General features: G+C 35.1%; 1 protein-coding gene across 2 annotated transcripts; it reads right to left on the bottom strand.

Annotated features, from left to right (window-relative positions):
- Nucleotides 1-1721: 1721 nt before the first annotated feature.
- On the bottom strand, nt 1722-10231 carry VIP (vasoactive intestinal peptide). 2 transcript variants are annotated; one of them, XM_081795661.1, is made up of 7 exons: nt 9964-10231; nt 8681-8795; nt 6731-6853; nt 5789-5893; nt 4677-4808; nt 3469-3553; nt 1722-1831 (listed from the first exon to the last, which is right to left on the bottom strand). In XM_081795661.1, the coding sequence occupies exons 2-6, from the start codon at nt 8785-8787 to the stop codon at nt 3511-3513; spliced, it is 510 nt and encodes a 169-aa protein (XP_081651787.1). In that variant the 5' UTR covers nt 8788-8795; nt 9964-10231; the 3' UTR covers nt 1722-1831; nt 3469-3510. The 2 variants fall into 2 exon arrangements, with proteins under 2 accessions (XP_081651787.1, XP_081651786.1); XM_081795660.1 differs by having other exon boundaries at nt 3469-3556; nt 9964-10213.
- Between the last annotated feature and the right edge of the window lie 5755 nt (nt 10232-15986).

Here is a 15986-nt window from a genome sequence, read left to right as displayed (position 1 = left end):
GACACTCAACTGACTGAGCCACCCAGGTACCCCTATCCCCATTTGATCTTTATAAGCACCCCTACCCCCATTTGATCTTTATAAGCTTCTTATGTGCAAATAACATCTAGAAGTTTTCAGTTTTCATGGCAGTGCTTTGCATAGAACTTTGCATAGAAAATTCACTTAACAAATATTTGATGATTCATGAAATCAGGTATGAACAAAAGATATAGTTAGTCCAATTCACTTCAATTTGTGTAATTTCCTTTGCATTCACCAGTAGTTCTAGATTAGTCTCTCCTTATAGAGCCATTTGTTTTAATTGTAGTAAATGAACCTGAGCAAAATCTTGCCTTGTGATGATGGTTCCTCATTAATGGTTAGGGTCTATCGACTCTCACTTTCTTTATCATTTCTGTAAGTCTTTTTGATAAGAATTTAAGATCCACAGTTTGAGACTAAAAAAAAAAAATCCCCACATAAGTCTATTCTTTCCTTGTTTTATATTACTAGAACCCCAGTTTTTAGTTGGGCACATGCCTATCCAGAAAAAAAATAAAACATTTTCTAACCTGTTTTCCAAATGACTCTGACCATAAAACTATGTTCTAGTCAATGGGATATTAGCACAAAATATCAGTTAAAAGAGAGCCTGCATGTGCTCTTTGCCCCTTCCCCTTTTTTTCTATGCTCTTTCTTCCATCCTACTACTTAATGCAGATATGATGGCTGGAACTCTAGCTGCAATTTTGGATCACGAGGAGAGGTTTAGATTTCTGAGGGCTTCATGGAGCAGAACCATCTTACTAACCCTTGACATTTTACTTCTGGCCTTAAATGAGAAAGAAATTTCTCTCATATTTAAGTCACTGTTGTTTTAGAACTCACACAAAATCAAACATAGTCCTACCTCAAACATCACAAAACCTATCTAGCGCCTGGAACTTGAGAGCTAAAATGAGGTTACTGATGTATCATCTAACAAAATCAAAACAATAGAAAGTGTCTGCAATGATAATCAAAGTTCTTTATTTTCTCTATTAATTTCCTATATTTTGGAAAAATAGCTGTGTCTCCAAATGTACTTTCACTGAAGGAAGCTGATGACCAAAGCATTATTTGAGTAATTATGGGGAAAAAATTTATTACCGAAAAAACAAATGTTCCATTCAGTTTACATTTTACACATACTTAACACAAGCAGGAAGGAAAGGTCCAATGTCAGAAATAGAGACCATTCTCTTTCACTGAAACACCACTGCAGAAAAGAGACTTCATCAATTAGAGATCTGAATTTGAGAGATTTTGAATCTCAAAATAAACATTGCCTAAAAATGCAAAAATGCATACCATTTTCTGAAAGTCTGTTTTGAAGAATGCCTTTTTATCTTTGTGGTTGGCTTTCTCTTAGACATTTTGCAGTTTATTTAACTCAGCATTCTAGCTGCTTAACATTCAAATTTAGACACACTGATTATGTGCTCCACGCTTCTGAATAGTTAAGTATGCTCTATAAATAAACACATCATTTGTGTTCTATTACTACACTCCCCCAAAGCTCCACATAATTGGAATTAACCTAGTATTTACTTATCACTAAATATATTTTTGTTAGAAAGGATACACAGCATATGAAATTACAGGATTTTCATGAATTAAAGACAAATTTTAGAACTCTCAAATAATATTTACAGTGTAAACATCACAGTTATTACATCAGGATGAAGCAAATCACAACATTCACGACACTATATATTTTATTTGGTTTTGATACTGAAGTTGTGTTCTTGAATTACTTATGTAGAACTCAAAATATAATCACTTCGCCTATCGTTTTCCTTCAGGAGTTCTGAAAAAGAAAGAATTGGTGTTTTAAGCGTAAAAATATTTTTATTTACAGCTTCTTAGTTTCACTCACTCATCCACTCATTTGATAACATCTGTACCCCTGTGTCCCTTGAGAACAGCTTGTTATGACAGGAAATCATGGTCTGGGATATCAGGAAGGTATCTTCCAAAGGACTGATTGTCAGAAAGGGAATTAAAATGTGAAGAGGCACTTTAATTAGTCATTATAATTACCCATTTGTAATTTTCGCAAATGGTTGGCATGCAGGATTTCCCATTAAAAGGGTTTGTCCAAAGTTACCCATTCAGAAAAGAGAAGAAGGGAGGACGGAATCTCATATGTGATCTTACAAAAGACAGAGGGATTAATCCTCCTTTAGAGTTCAGTGCCCGTTGTATTTCTTGATTAAATGAAATAGCTTCTTCTTGTAAACTTTTTTTTTTTTCAAGAAGCTCTATGTAATTTTTCTTCTTTGAGCAAAGGGACTTGTTTCTCTGATGTGATAAGGCACGGGCGTGTGCAAGACCCTCAGCATACGTCTCTCTTGTGGACAAAAAGTAACCAATGGGGCAGATGTCTTCAGAGACACTAGCCCCCCCTTGATCACTCTCACAAAAACCTGAGCCATGCTCCAGGAACTTCAGCAAGACCAAGGATTGCCTTCAGTCTGAGCGTGGGGCTAGTTGAGTCTCCTCGAGCCACTCAGTGGTTGTAGTCCAGCCTATCTTTAGGTTTCACAAATACAATGTTATAGTGAGACAGCAGCTCCCATTCATTTTACATGTTATCCTGGGGGTTCCATATTAACCCACAAAGCCAAACTATATTCACTCTGTAGCCCTTTAGGGAAAAAGTTTACCAACCTCTGACACACTGATGATATGAAATTCCTTTAAGCACTTGCCCAATATTTTTATGAGCGAATGTAAGCCTGAATGTAACTCAGGAAGGAATTATGTCTTGTATTCACATGTGCATAAAAGCAACTGGGATAACAAGCTTATCACTTAACAGCAAAGGGAAAAGCCTGCATATGTTTTCTCTTTTCAAAAACTATTTTACCATAAATACTATGAGATCAAAGCACCTACACTCACTCAATAGGTGCAAGAAGCTAAATTTAACCTTGCGGCATGAAGCTTGGTATGGTTCAAGAAATACAATTAGAACCAGAGTGCCTTGGTGTTTTCATAATAATGAACCATGCTGTCATTTGGTGGTATTTTTCTGCACCTAAATTAAATGCCGTGCTAACAATCGTGGGGCTAAACCTTAAATTAATAAAAGCAGTGTGGCTCAAGTCTCAAAAAGAAAGCCAGTTTTTCTCATTATGTGAGTCAGATTCCTCTGTTTGATATCTCAACAAGAAGGAGAGGAATAAGTCTGAGTAAACGAGGGGTACCATGCAGGTGGCAAACTGTTTGCCCATTGTGAGCTCTCTCCTTTTTTCTATCAGAGCACTGCATGAATCATTTTAAGTGTTTACTGGGCTGGGGTCCACTTCGGATAGAAGTGTCCTTTTCCATGAGGTCTCATTGTGAGAACTCTGAGATGTTTTTTACTAAGTGATTCTTCCCTATTCCAGTAATTAGATGTTTGCTATAAGAATAAAACAAGAATGGACAGAATATACCCACCACTGGGAAGCTGTCAACAGCTTTCTTCCAAGGGCTTTTCCATTATTTTTCTAGCTCTTCGGGAAAGTCAGGTGATTCTCCCTCACTGCTGCAGATAGAAAAAGAACATCATATATGTTAAAGGCCTTAGATGAGCAAGCTTCCAAAGAAATGATTATGTGTGACTTACGCTGTTCTCTGTGCTCTGGAAAGTGCACTGAGGGCTAGCCAATTATGTTTGAGGTTCGTTATTACATATGAATTTTTCCTGAATCGTATGGTATCTCAAATTATTTGTACAGAATTATAATAGTGGTGGGCAAAGGCATTCATCTTGTCTGATCTTGCCCAAGCAAGATTGCCCTTAATACTGACCATTGAAACAAAAATAATTAGAAAAAAAAAAAAGAGAGCACCCCACTTCCTACTTATTATAATCCAATATTTGCACTCCATTAGAGAGACATAAGTCTTACAGAATCTTAGAATACAACAGTACTCGTGGTTTGATTTGGTAAAATAAAGATACTGAGTATGTATATGAAGGGAGTCACATATGGTACCAAACTGCTAATTGACTGCACTTTACATGTTTAAAAAGCTTAAACTTCTGATAAAGTTCCCAGATTTAGAGTAGATGTCTCTACAGTCATTACTTTTAACCCTGGACACACAGTAGAATCAAGTGGGGAGCTCCTAGAAACAAAAACAAACAAATAAACAAACAACAAAACAAACAAAAACAAAGCACCAATGCCTAGAGCCACGCCTCATACCTCTAGAGGCACTAATTACCTGACAATTGGTTTTGGGTAAGGCCCACACATCAGTATTTTAAAAATTCTCGGGGCGCCTGGGTGGCGCAGTCGGTTAAGCGTCCGACTTCAGCCAGGTCACGATCTCGCGGTCCGTGAGTTCGAGCCCCGCGTCAGGCTCTGGGCTGATGGCTCGGAGCCTGGAGCCTGTTTCCGATTCTGTGTCTCCCTCTCTCTCTGCCCCTCCCCCGTTCATGCTCTGTCTCTCTCTGTCCCAAAAATAAATAAAAAACGTTGAAAAAAAAATTAAAAAAAAAAAAAAAATTCTCCAGGGTAGTCAAATGTCAGCCAAGGTTGAGAATTACTGTTTCACAGAGTATAGAGAGTGAGATAGAGAAATAAGTCTTCATATGTAGCTTCTATATTTGAACTCATTTATAATTTCTCATTTTAGCAAGTTCTCTGTTTCTTTACCTCCTCTTCCCATTGAGAATGGAGTTCAAGTACTTCTTTACAGCCATTTGTTTTCGAAGGCGGGTATAGTTGTCGGTGAAGACTGCATCAGAGTGGCGCTTGATTGGCCCCTGGTCTTCTGTGATGCTATTGCTGAAGAATGCAGGGGAAAGGAAAGCAAAGGATTTTAACAAGAAATAATAAATGTGCCAAAGTTCCAAATTTCTTGGAATAATTTGGATAAAATTAGATAAAAAAGAATTCTAATGCCCAACTTCTTTTCTATCACAAAAAGACTAAGAGAAAAATACATCTAAGCCCAAGGATAGGGGAGCAAGGAATAATCCAACATATTTTGGCATTTACTGGGAGTCTTCATACACATTGTATATCAACTGAGCAAATAATTAACATAAAAAGATGGAGGGATGGTTGATGTTGTGTTCTGCCATTGGGAGGAATATTTCTTTAAAAGTTAATTCTTTAGAAGCTTTGCCACCCTGAATAGTGCCATCTAAATATTCAACAATTGGCCATTTAAAGAAAGAAACTTCATATGCTTGGTTTGATCAGGAATTAAAAAAACAAATACTATAGTAAACATTAAAATTTGCTTCAGTGTATGTCTTATTTTTTTACTGTGTCTAGTTCAATTTGATTGCAGATTGATAAATGATTGCCACTTAAGAAAAATAAGTGTGTCTGTAGCCAATGAGTAGGATATCACTAAAAACCTATGTCCCTAATCCATGGGCATGGTATATTTTATATAAGAATATAATTTTGGGGGTGCCTGGGTGGCTCAGTCATTAAGCTTCCAACTCTTGATTTCGGCTCAGATCGTGATGTCATGGTTTGTGAGATTGAGCCTGCATTGAGCTCTGCACCGACAACACTGAGCCAGCTTGGGATTCTCTCTCTCCTCTCTCTGTCCCTCCCCCACTCAGGCTCACACACTCTCTCTCAAAACAAATAAATAAACATTAAACATAATATAGATTATTTTTCAACCAAATTGTACATCATCAGAGTTATCAATTTTGAGCGAAGTAAATAAATTGCTAACAGTGAAAAAATAACTTGCAGATTAAATAATTATAGGGTGTTTGATAAAGATAATAAATTCTCTTTACCCAACCCGTTTTCCAATAAGGGATTCAAGGTATTTTTTGGCAGAAAGTTGACCCAAGAGTCTACTAAAGTCACTGGTGAACACTCCATCAGCATGTCTGGCATTCCTAAAATAAAGAAGAACAGCCATTATTTTGTAAATGTTTTTCTAAGATATTATTTTGCCTCATTAAACAAGAAAGAAACTTCTCAGCTTCTTTGAAAGCTTCTCATGCAAACTTCCAAAAGAAGGCTTCCTGACAACCTAATGAGGTATTTTCTTGTCACTTATATTAAGATATACTCCAAATTGTAGCTCACACTTTGAAAAATTAAAGAAATTAAATTTTTAGAAGTATATCTCAATATTAAGTAATGCTTCCTGGTAGAGTCTATAAAACTAATTCTTCTTCAATAAATATTGATGGGAAAAATAATATATTTAAGTTAGTTTCTGTGTATTTATTTATGGTGCTTTTTTTCTTCTACCTTGAATAAAGATACATACAAGAGGAAACAATCTTGATTTTTAGCAAAAACCTTATTATACTTTTTGCTATTTCTTCTGTTAAAACATTTGGAAACAAAACAATCTCTTAAGATAAAGAGGCCCTTGGGGACTATCAATCATCTTTCCCATCCAAATCAGGAACTTTTATGTTTTTTCTTCAGTATAGAGCTACTCTGTCTATACTTGAATGCTGTTCTAGACAAAAGGTTCTGTGTAAGTGAATGATTTATTGGTCCTGGCTTTTTACAACTTCTCTATATGAAAATCATGTACAGTTGCTAGAACTGCAATAAATCAGGCTGCATGAAGCCACAGCACATGGAAACCTGTAGTGTGCTGTAAAAATAGCTTCATGGTGACACAAAATGTAAAGCATTTATATTTCAAAAATATATATATATATTTTTTTCAAAAACATATTTTCTAAAATAAAACTCAATAAACACAAACTCACCTGGACACGTCGTAATAGGGTGTGTCATTTTCAGCTAATGCATTTTGCAAGATGTCAGTGTCTACTTTTAAAGAAACCTGTTCAGGTTCATTTGCTCCTTCAAGTGGTATTCTGTCATCTAACCTTTTAGGGAAAAATATGGTAGAAGTGTAATATATTCCTTTCACAGAATATAGTGCTTATGGTTTTATAATCATTGGGAATAAGATACTCAGTATTCTTGAGCAATATTACCCATTCACAATATATGGATAGCATAGTTAGACTTACTGACTTCTGTGGTTTAGAGTATAAATAGTGAAATTTTTGATTATCCCATAAAACAGATGCCATACAACTTTTACAAGCATAAGAGTTACTTAGTTCAATCGTGTTAGTGCATTAAGTAAAGTATACTTCATTAGGAATATCTTCACTTTGCAAAGTTATTCACAGGTGGAAAAATTTTGTACAAAATAGAAACTTCAAAAAATTTCAAATATTCAATATGAAAACTAGGAACAATTCATGTATTTATTGGTGTTTAGCATCATTTGTCAAACATTTCTCACTAGGTGAATATTAACTGCTTTTCCTTCTCTAGGTCTCTAAGATCTTTTCCAAAGATTCACCTTAGTGTGATAAATTTCTCTATATTAATCAAGTACAAAGAATCTCTCCATCTCTGAATAGTAACTCAAATTCAATACATTTTGTGAGGGCTTCTTATTTCTAGTATTATGTATTAATACAATTTTAGTGAGGAATGTACAATGCTTTACTGAATGACTAAGAATAATCATGCCTATACATGGACTGTGACTATATTTTTTAATGCATGCACATTTTGAACACCTGCACACTATTAAAATTATAAATGTGTATTTTTTCACGGTTGGAGTAAACCTCCAAGGAGTATGTCAGCTCCTGGGGACTTATGTATCTTCTGGTGATGTAGTAGTTGGGGGAAGTAACAAGCAGTCTTCTTTGCATGAAACCTAGCAATCAATGCAAACTTCAGCATTCTTGTGATTGTGTGTTGTGATACGTAACATAACAATTCAGATAGAATCATTCTATTTAGTTATCAGAGCAACATAAGATCTGGCTTTAAGCAGTTTTCACAAACACTAATAGCTAAGAGATAATTCACTCTATTGAGTATAATTCTACCTTGAAAAAAGAATAAGAAATGGGAAAATGAGCAAAGAAATGATGATTTTGCCTGTAGATATAGTGGTGCTTATAAAGTGGAAGGAAAAAATCAAACTAATGTAGTTTTTATTTAGTGTTTACTTCTTTAACATAAATTTATTTCAGATAAAGCTTTAAATAAGAGTTATGTTATAATTTATGAATTTGAAAAATGAAATATAACATAGAGAACAGTAAAACTAAGGATTTATGGTTGAAACAAGATACATTAAAATTCACTAACTGGTAGATTAGTTATTCCACAATTTATAATATTGATAAATTGAATCTGGCTAGATAGGTAGGTCTGTCCAGCATGATTGTTCACAGCAATATGTTTCACTAATTAGCTACTAACCTTAAGGTTATTTACTGATTGATCTTGAAAAGGAACTTCAATGAAGCAGGCAACTAAACATCTATTTTTTTCCATCAGAAACTGAACTGAGATGACAGAGGATAAAATCTTATTACTTATCTAAAACCAGTTTTGAATTGAAAGAAAGTCAACTCCTTCTTCCTCCTTGTTTGGAAAGGTGATCCACCCTAAGCTTAAAACTAGCCATTGACACTGTCTCTCATGCCCCGAGAGTGGATTCCAAGATGCAGAACAGTCATGTTGACCTGATGTTGAAAAAACTTGCTTAACACACCAACCAAAAGATTTAAACAAATGATACATAACCTAAAAAATTGAGTTGTCCAAAATAACATGTAGGAAATTCCCATACAGATGAAGAAGGAATGTTCAACTGCATGCATTGAAGGAATACTTACCTCAGAGAAGAGGGTGCTCCAAAAAGAGGCCACGCCAACATTTGTGAGAAGAGCATGCTGACCAGCATTAGCAGCACAAGGAGCTGGGACTTACTTCTGGTTTCCATCTTTGTACCTTGAAAGGGAGAGAATCACATCAGCTTTTCCAACCAAAGATATCTCAAAGTAATTCTGAGTGTCTAGCAGTAATTTATGAAGGCTCCTGCAGAGTTTGGAAAAAGTAATTTTTATCTGGTAAAAGGAGTTAAACTGCAATATAATAACTTTTTAAGTCAAAAAGATTTTGTTTTGGTGGCAGGTGTTTGAATAAAAATTGGAATCCTTTTCAACTGCTGCCTATCACTTACCAGGCACATAGTGGGGCTGAGTGTATGTGGAATGCCATACTTTTATAGTGCTGGAAGTATCCATACAGCAGAGTTGTAGCACCCATGTTTAGTATCTTTTCTAACTAAAGAAACAGTTTAAGTTTCTAATGTCTAATTAATATAACACTGGAGTATCATCTATTTAATAATGCCTGTGTCTATACATGTATGTATAGACATCTATATATACATCTATATATAATATCAGTGTAAATGTTATACATGAATTTCTTTTTCCTCTTGTAGATATTATTAAAAACTTATTTCCTTATGCCTGGGTTCGAACAACTTAAAAATTAATACCAAAAATTATTAAACCACATATTATCATTGAAATAATTTTTGCCATAAAAGGAAAAAGATACTAAAATTAAGGTTTGTGCTTTTATACAGCTAACCCACTTACATGTTTCATTTCTAAAGTTTCTAGATAGAAATTTAGGAATTTTGGCTTTGTTTGTCTTGTCTATAAAAATCGCAGAATTTAGACTTAAAGAGGAAAATAAATGCTTCCTTGATTCACATAACTAACATATGAAATAGAACAACACTAAAAAAAAAGAAGTTGAAAATCTAAAACAAATGTACCCACTGAACCCTTCAGTCAAAAATGTATATACAAGCAAAAAAATACTTTAATTCATTTTTAAAAAGACAGCATTGAGTAAAAGTATACAGTAATCCAGGCAAAATATCTTCCAACTAAAAGAATTAAAAAAATCCACTGATATATAAGAAGTTGAAGCGTTTCTATCTACACTTACCAGGTGACTTAAAAAACTTGTCTTTTGTTTTTTTAAAGGAGGAACACTATAAAATTCTTTTCAAGGGAAAGAAATATTCAATATACCCTGAGAAAAGTTTGAAAGCAGGAGGAGGGAAAAAAAGAAAAAGAAAGGTAAAGTTTTCACTCACCTTGCCAAGTAGTGTTCCTTGGGAGCTTTCTATAATCGAAGGAGATTCTTGGAGCTGTCTTAGGTGCTGAAGTCCTCCGAGGCCGAGAAAGTTTCCACCAGTTCTCTGCTCTCAGAGCTGAACCAGAACTTGGTACTGGTTGGCTATTATTGCAGGCAACTGCCTTTCACTCCACTCTGACCAGCATTTCAAAGCCCATCATTTTATAGGGCTTACACTTAGGGCTGAGCAATCACAAAGCTCTCTGAAAGACGTCACAGTAGTACTCCCACAGGATGAATAGGGCTTGTGTTCTTATTAAATTGTCATTACGTCTGATTTATATAAATTTATAGTGAGTAACTTCAAGATGTAAGATATAAAGAGGAAATTTACTTTTCTTTATGTGAACAACAAAAAAAGGTACCAAGCTTAATATGAAATGTTTTAATCTTTGATTAGTAGTAATGAAATAAGAAAAATGGTTAGTGTTATAGCCAGGGCCACTGGGGTTCCTTCAGAAAACAAGAGTTTCATGTGTAGAAACAAATGCAGAAAAAAAACAAATACTTATGTTAATTTTGTCTACAAATTCATAATTCCCCTTTATTATTAAATATCAGTTCTAAAGCCTTTAAAATTTTTTATGCTATTCACATAGATCCCGATTTAGTCTTTCTTGAGATCTATCCTAATTTTAAAAGCATCTAGAAATAATTTTCCATTTTTCTATTATTACATTTCCTTTGTGTTGAAACTAATCCCAAGATAAAAGTTTCTGAAAGACTCTAAAATAGTGCCATATGCACACTGTTGTCAAAAGTAGTCGTAGTACTGCTATTTTCCATTTGTACAAAATATCACAATTCCAATGCACTTTCACATACATGATCTCAAATAATCCAAAAAATAAGCTATCAGGCAGTATATATATATATCTCAATTTTCCTTCTTTCATAAAGGAAGACATTTTCATCATTTGTATAATAAGTCTTTGCACCATATAGAATTATTTTGTTTCTGCCCTTCATCCCTAAATACACAGCCACACCAGCTTTTTGAACATTTCCAACTTAGTCAACTGGCAGGTTTCAGAGAACTAGTTGGAAAGCATCTGTGGAGTACTTTGATAAATTCTTCATTTCTGTTTGCGGGGCTTTAATTCAAATTAGACTATCATACATTCAATCAGAGTTTCAGGTAAAAATACAGCCACATGAACAACTTCATGGACAACAAAGTAAAATACATCTTTCGCATAATTTTCTTTTAAATTTCCAGTGTGTGTATTCTTTTACATTTTTGTTCCTAAGTTCCTCAAGGGAGAAAGACTCTGAAGCCCCCTTTCTTTCTTCTGCTTTAAAAATTTAGTATCTACAGCTTAATTCAAAGCCAGACTGATCCAGTAGAGAATATCCTGCTATGCTTAATCATATTTTCTAATCCAGTTACAAGAAAAATTAAATGAATTACATTTCAAAATGTCTGGAAATTTGTTTCCCAGTTGACAGCTCTGACTTAAGCCAGAGTTCCTGGGGCTTAATTCCAGGAAATCTTTTTTTACCTGATTATTACAAACTAGAGGTTGAAACGGTTCTCATGTGGAATGTTTTATCCTTAGCTCTTCGTCACTCAATTCTCAGTGAAGCAGCTTTATTTAAGAACAGAAACAGCAAAGTAAGTTGATTGAAAGTAACAGAAAAACTAATGCTGAACGATAAGCAGAAAAATTTAAATGAAAAAAGACATAAAAGTTGATTATTATTTGGTCTAGGGAAGCATTTAGCATTCACAAAGAGTAACTACATTAGCTTTTTCCAGTGGCAAAAACAGTTTCTCCCATTATGATAATAAAACACAAAAGTAAGAGAAATAATTCAATTTTATTACTTCTGGATAAAGATAAACCAAATCAAAGGACCACATTTTTTCCCTATGAATGTAAACTAGAAAGCATAACTGAATTTCATAATGGGATCATAGCACCATCTGCAGGTTTAAGGTCCTAATTCACAGGTTTTGGTTTTTTTGGTGTTTTTTAAAAAATGTGTTTCTTATCTTTTCTTTCATGGAAATGAATGCAAATCAGAGGCCCTTTAATTAAATTATGGATGCTTACAGAAAAATAAACATAAAATAATACTGTAGCTGAATTTATCCTGAACATTTTACGAAAAAAACTCAGTAAATACAAAAATACAACAGGAATTTATTCTTTTAATCTGCTTTTTCCCTACTTTAACATATCTTTCCATAACTTTCCAACATATTTAATGAAACTTATTTCCTACCTTAAGGCTTTTCAATGAAGTGATGTTTATAAGAACTGTCATTCATTCATACAGTTAGAACAAATCTCCAAGATTCTCCCTTTACAAATAGGTAAACTGACATCACTCAGGTGGTTAATAACAAATATAGAATTGAAAGATAGCTCTTTGGATCTTGATAATAGCTTTCTTTCTGTTAAGAACTGGTGATTTTCTATAACGGTTGTTACCACCATTATCAATGCTAACGCATCATAGAAGGAAAATAAAAACATATAAAAATATTGGCATCCCTCTCTCCTTTTTTCATCAACAGGACCAAGAGTAGAGAAAGAAAACTGGCATCCCAAACTAAAATATACTAAACGTCGAGAAGTCAGATGGAAGGAATTTTCAAGCTCAGGAGATAGGCAGAAATCCAGATTCACTCTTTTTTCTGTAGTGCAAAGAGCTACTAGAGAGTCCTTATTGCTGCCGTGGATGATATGCCCATTGTGTCCCCTTTGGCCTCTTGGTGTGACAGCTTTGTTTTCCTAACTCACCCCAATCCACACCCAGCCTGAGACCTGGCCATCCTGCCTGGGTAATTCTAAGGGGTTATGTCAAGATGAGAAGTCTGTAAACCACTTGTTATGAGCCACATATGGCTTATCCCTATGATTTGTACATCTCTCAAACTAAAAATGATGTTTGCATGTTTAAAAGGCTGGAAAAATTTTTTTAAAAATATTTTGTGACAGGCGAAACATATTTGAAAAAAATATATGAAATTTAAATCTCAGTGTCCATAAATAAAGTTTTATTGGAACATAGAAATGCTCATCACATATGCATCATCAATGGCTGCTCTTGTGCTGCAATGGTCAAGTTGAATGGTTGTGACAAAATCAACATAGACCAAAACACCTAAAATATTTACTAGTTGGCCCTTCACAGAAAAGCTTTGTCAATGTCAGGTCTGGAGTCTCCTGTCTGAGGAATTAAGAAGTCATGTTTGTTTTAATATCCTTAAGTCCTCTAGCTATCTTTTTAAAAAAAAATTTTTCTAGTATTTATTTAATTTTGAGAGACAGAGACAGAGCATGAGCAGGAGAGGGGCAGAGAGAAAGGGAGACACAGAATTTGGAAGCAGGCTCCAGGCTCCAAGCTGTCAGCACTGTGCCGGACGCAGGGCTCAAACTCACCAATTGCGAGATCATGACCTGAGCTGAAGTCAGATGCTTAACCGACCAAGCCACCCAGGTGCCCCAGTCCTCTAGCTTTCAACTGGGAAATACATACATATATACACTTTTAACATATACTATGTATAACATACATATAATATGTATATATTGTGTGTAATATATATTTATGCATGTTTAATATACATTATACACACCTGTATAATTTTCATATTAAAAGTATTTGTATACATACACCTGTATATAATATTTGTGTTATATATTAAAAGTATATAAGTACATATATACTTAAAAAAATTTTTTAATGTTTATTTATTTCTGAGACAGAGAGAGACAGAGCATGAGTGGGGGAGGGGCAGAGAGAGAGAGGGGGGCACAGAATCCGAAGCAGGCTCCAGGCTCTGAGCTGTCAGCATAGCTGAGACAGCTGGGGCTCGAACTGACAGACTGCGAGATCATGACCTGAGCCGAAGCCGGACGCCTAACCGACTGAGCCACCCAGGCGCCCCAGTACATATGTACTTTAAATATTATATACAATTGTTTACAATTTTGTAATTTGTAAAATGTATTTTCTATATTCTTTCTAAGAATATATATACTTTAAAAAAATTTTTTTAACGTGTATTCATTTTTTGAGAGACAGAGAGACAGAGCACAAGCAGGGTAGGGGCAGAGAGAGAGGGAGACACAGAATCTAAAGCAGGCTCCAGGCTCTGAGCTGCCAGCACACAGCCCGATGCCAGGCTCAAACTCATGAACCGCAAGATCATGACCTGAGCCAAAGTCAGACGCTTAACCGACTGGCTCACCCAGGCACCCCAGAGTATATATACTTTTAATCCCTTCAGCTTAGAAAATTTGGGTTTACTTCCATGGTTCTTATATTCTCATATCAATGATTTGATGGGGAAAAAAAATTAAGACGGAAGTAAATTTTCCCTTTAAAGCTACTACTATAATTCATTCTGGAGTCAAAAAATGCGTTACTAAATATTAAGCAATTGGACACTTAATTATTTAAATGATAAGCAGAGGACAACTTTTCTTTGAACTCTACAATGCTGTCACCTATCTCACTTACTGATGCCAAGAATTTTATAGAAAATCATTCCTGTATTTCAGAATGTTCTTGTTTTAACCAAGACACGTGTAGTAAAAGTAATGTATTAAATGCTATGAGCCATTTATAGCTTACTTTAGGGTTGTGTTTATGAAATAATTTTTTGAAAGTAAATTTTGGAGGAAAGCTGTAGAAAAATCAAAAAAACCACAGTATTCTAAGATAAGAATATTTACAAATAAAGTATTAAAGGTTTAAGAACAAATCTATCTGCTTCCCATTGTCATTTGTCCTGCATGTACTCCCCCATAGAACATTCCATGTAACCAACTCGCTGACGCTCTCAACTTAGGGATCAGAATATGTGAGGTCCACAAGGAGAGGGATAAATTTACAGTGGAAGAAATGAAAAACAACAGTGTCCAGCTCCTGGCTCTTAAATAACAATGAAGTCTGGATGTTGGAATGAAAGAATCAACAAAAATTTTTACTGAATGAGTTCTCATGTCCCCTTCATCACTATATCCATCCTCCCCAAAGAGGAAAAAGCCTCTGAGATGGGGAGAAGAGATTATTCAAGATGGAGAGGAAATTTTTGCCCGTAGGTTGGTGAGAGTTTATGGTAGGTTTGAAGGAATGGGTAACAGAACCGTGTCCTATTAAAGACAGGGGACTAAATAGTAGAAACTAACTTGGCTTCTTTTCTTATCTGATTGCTACAGCAAACCATGGAGAAGCACTCTTTGCAATGGTATCAGAAGAAGCTGATAAACCTAGAGGACAAAAAAAAACCCCACCATGCCCTGCTTGGTAAAACCCTAAATGCTGTCAAGGGGTAAAGAGTGGAAAGGCCCACCAGTCTACCAAGGCCAGATTATACCCAGGGATGAACAACATCTGAGCCGATGACAGTATGGCACAGAGCATCTCCCAAGGACCAAAAAGCAGCTTCCCAGATTTCATGTTGTTATATACACTCTCAGAAACTTAGATGCTACTCTGAGAAAAAAGAAAAGTACAGCAAATCCTGAATTGGCAGAACTTTAAATCTTAGTAATTTCTTGGTAAATACAATAATTGTTTATACATTGTACATTTTCTGTGGAATGGGAGATCAAAATAGAGGAAATATTTTAAAACTAAATTTTTTTGTATGCCCTACTATGTGGTCTGTGAAAATCTATTCTTGCTATTGCTTTACAAATGACCCTGAGTTTTATATGATCATGATCTGCATAGGAGGAGCCTGTCCAGAACCTTGTATCCTACTTAGTATCAAAATCACTTTATAAAAGACTGTGAGACAGGCCATTGACCCATCTTAGAATAACAAGGCGTGCCCTTGAGTCTTCCCCCTACCCCCTTGTCCCCTTGGTCATTCAAGTTGATCTCCAGCTTCAACTCTGTTTCCCTCCTTAGGCTTCCCCATCTTATTCTTTGGCTTTCAAGCTCTCACCCTCTTTCTTTCATTTTGCCTCAATCCTTCTATGACCTTCTAGTACACCCGAGTTTTGACTTGCTGTCAGG

Source organism: Panthera onca, chromosome B2 (assembly GCF_046562875.1).
Source record: "Panthera onca isolate mPanOnc1 chromosome B2, mPanOnc1 haplotype 2, whole genome shotgun sequence".
In the NCBI taxonomy this organism is placed as follows: Eukaryota; Metazoa; Chordata; class Mammalia; order Carnivora; family Felidae; genus Panthera; species Panthera onca.
Note: the sequence above shows the minus strand (reverse complement) of the source record. Positions and strands in the feature narration are given on the sequence as shown.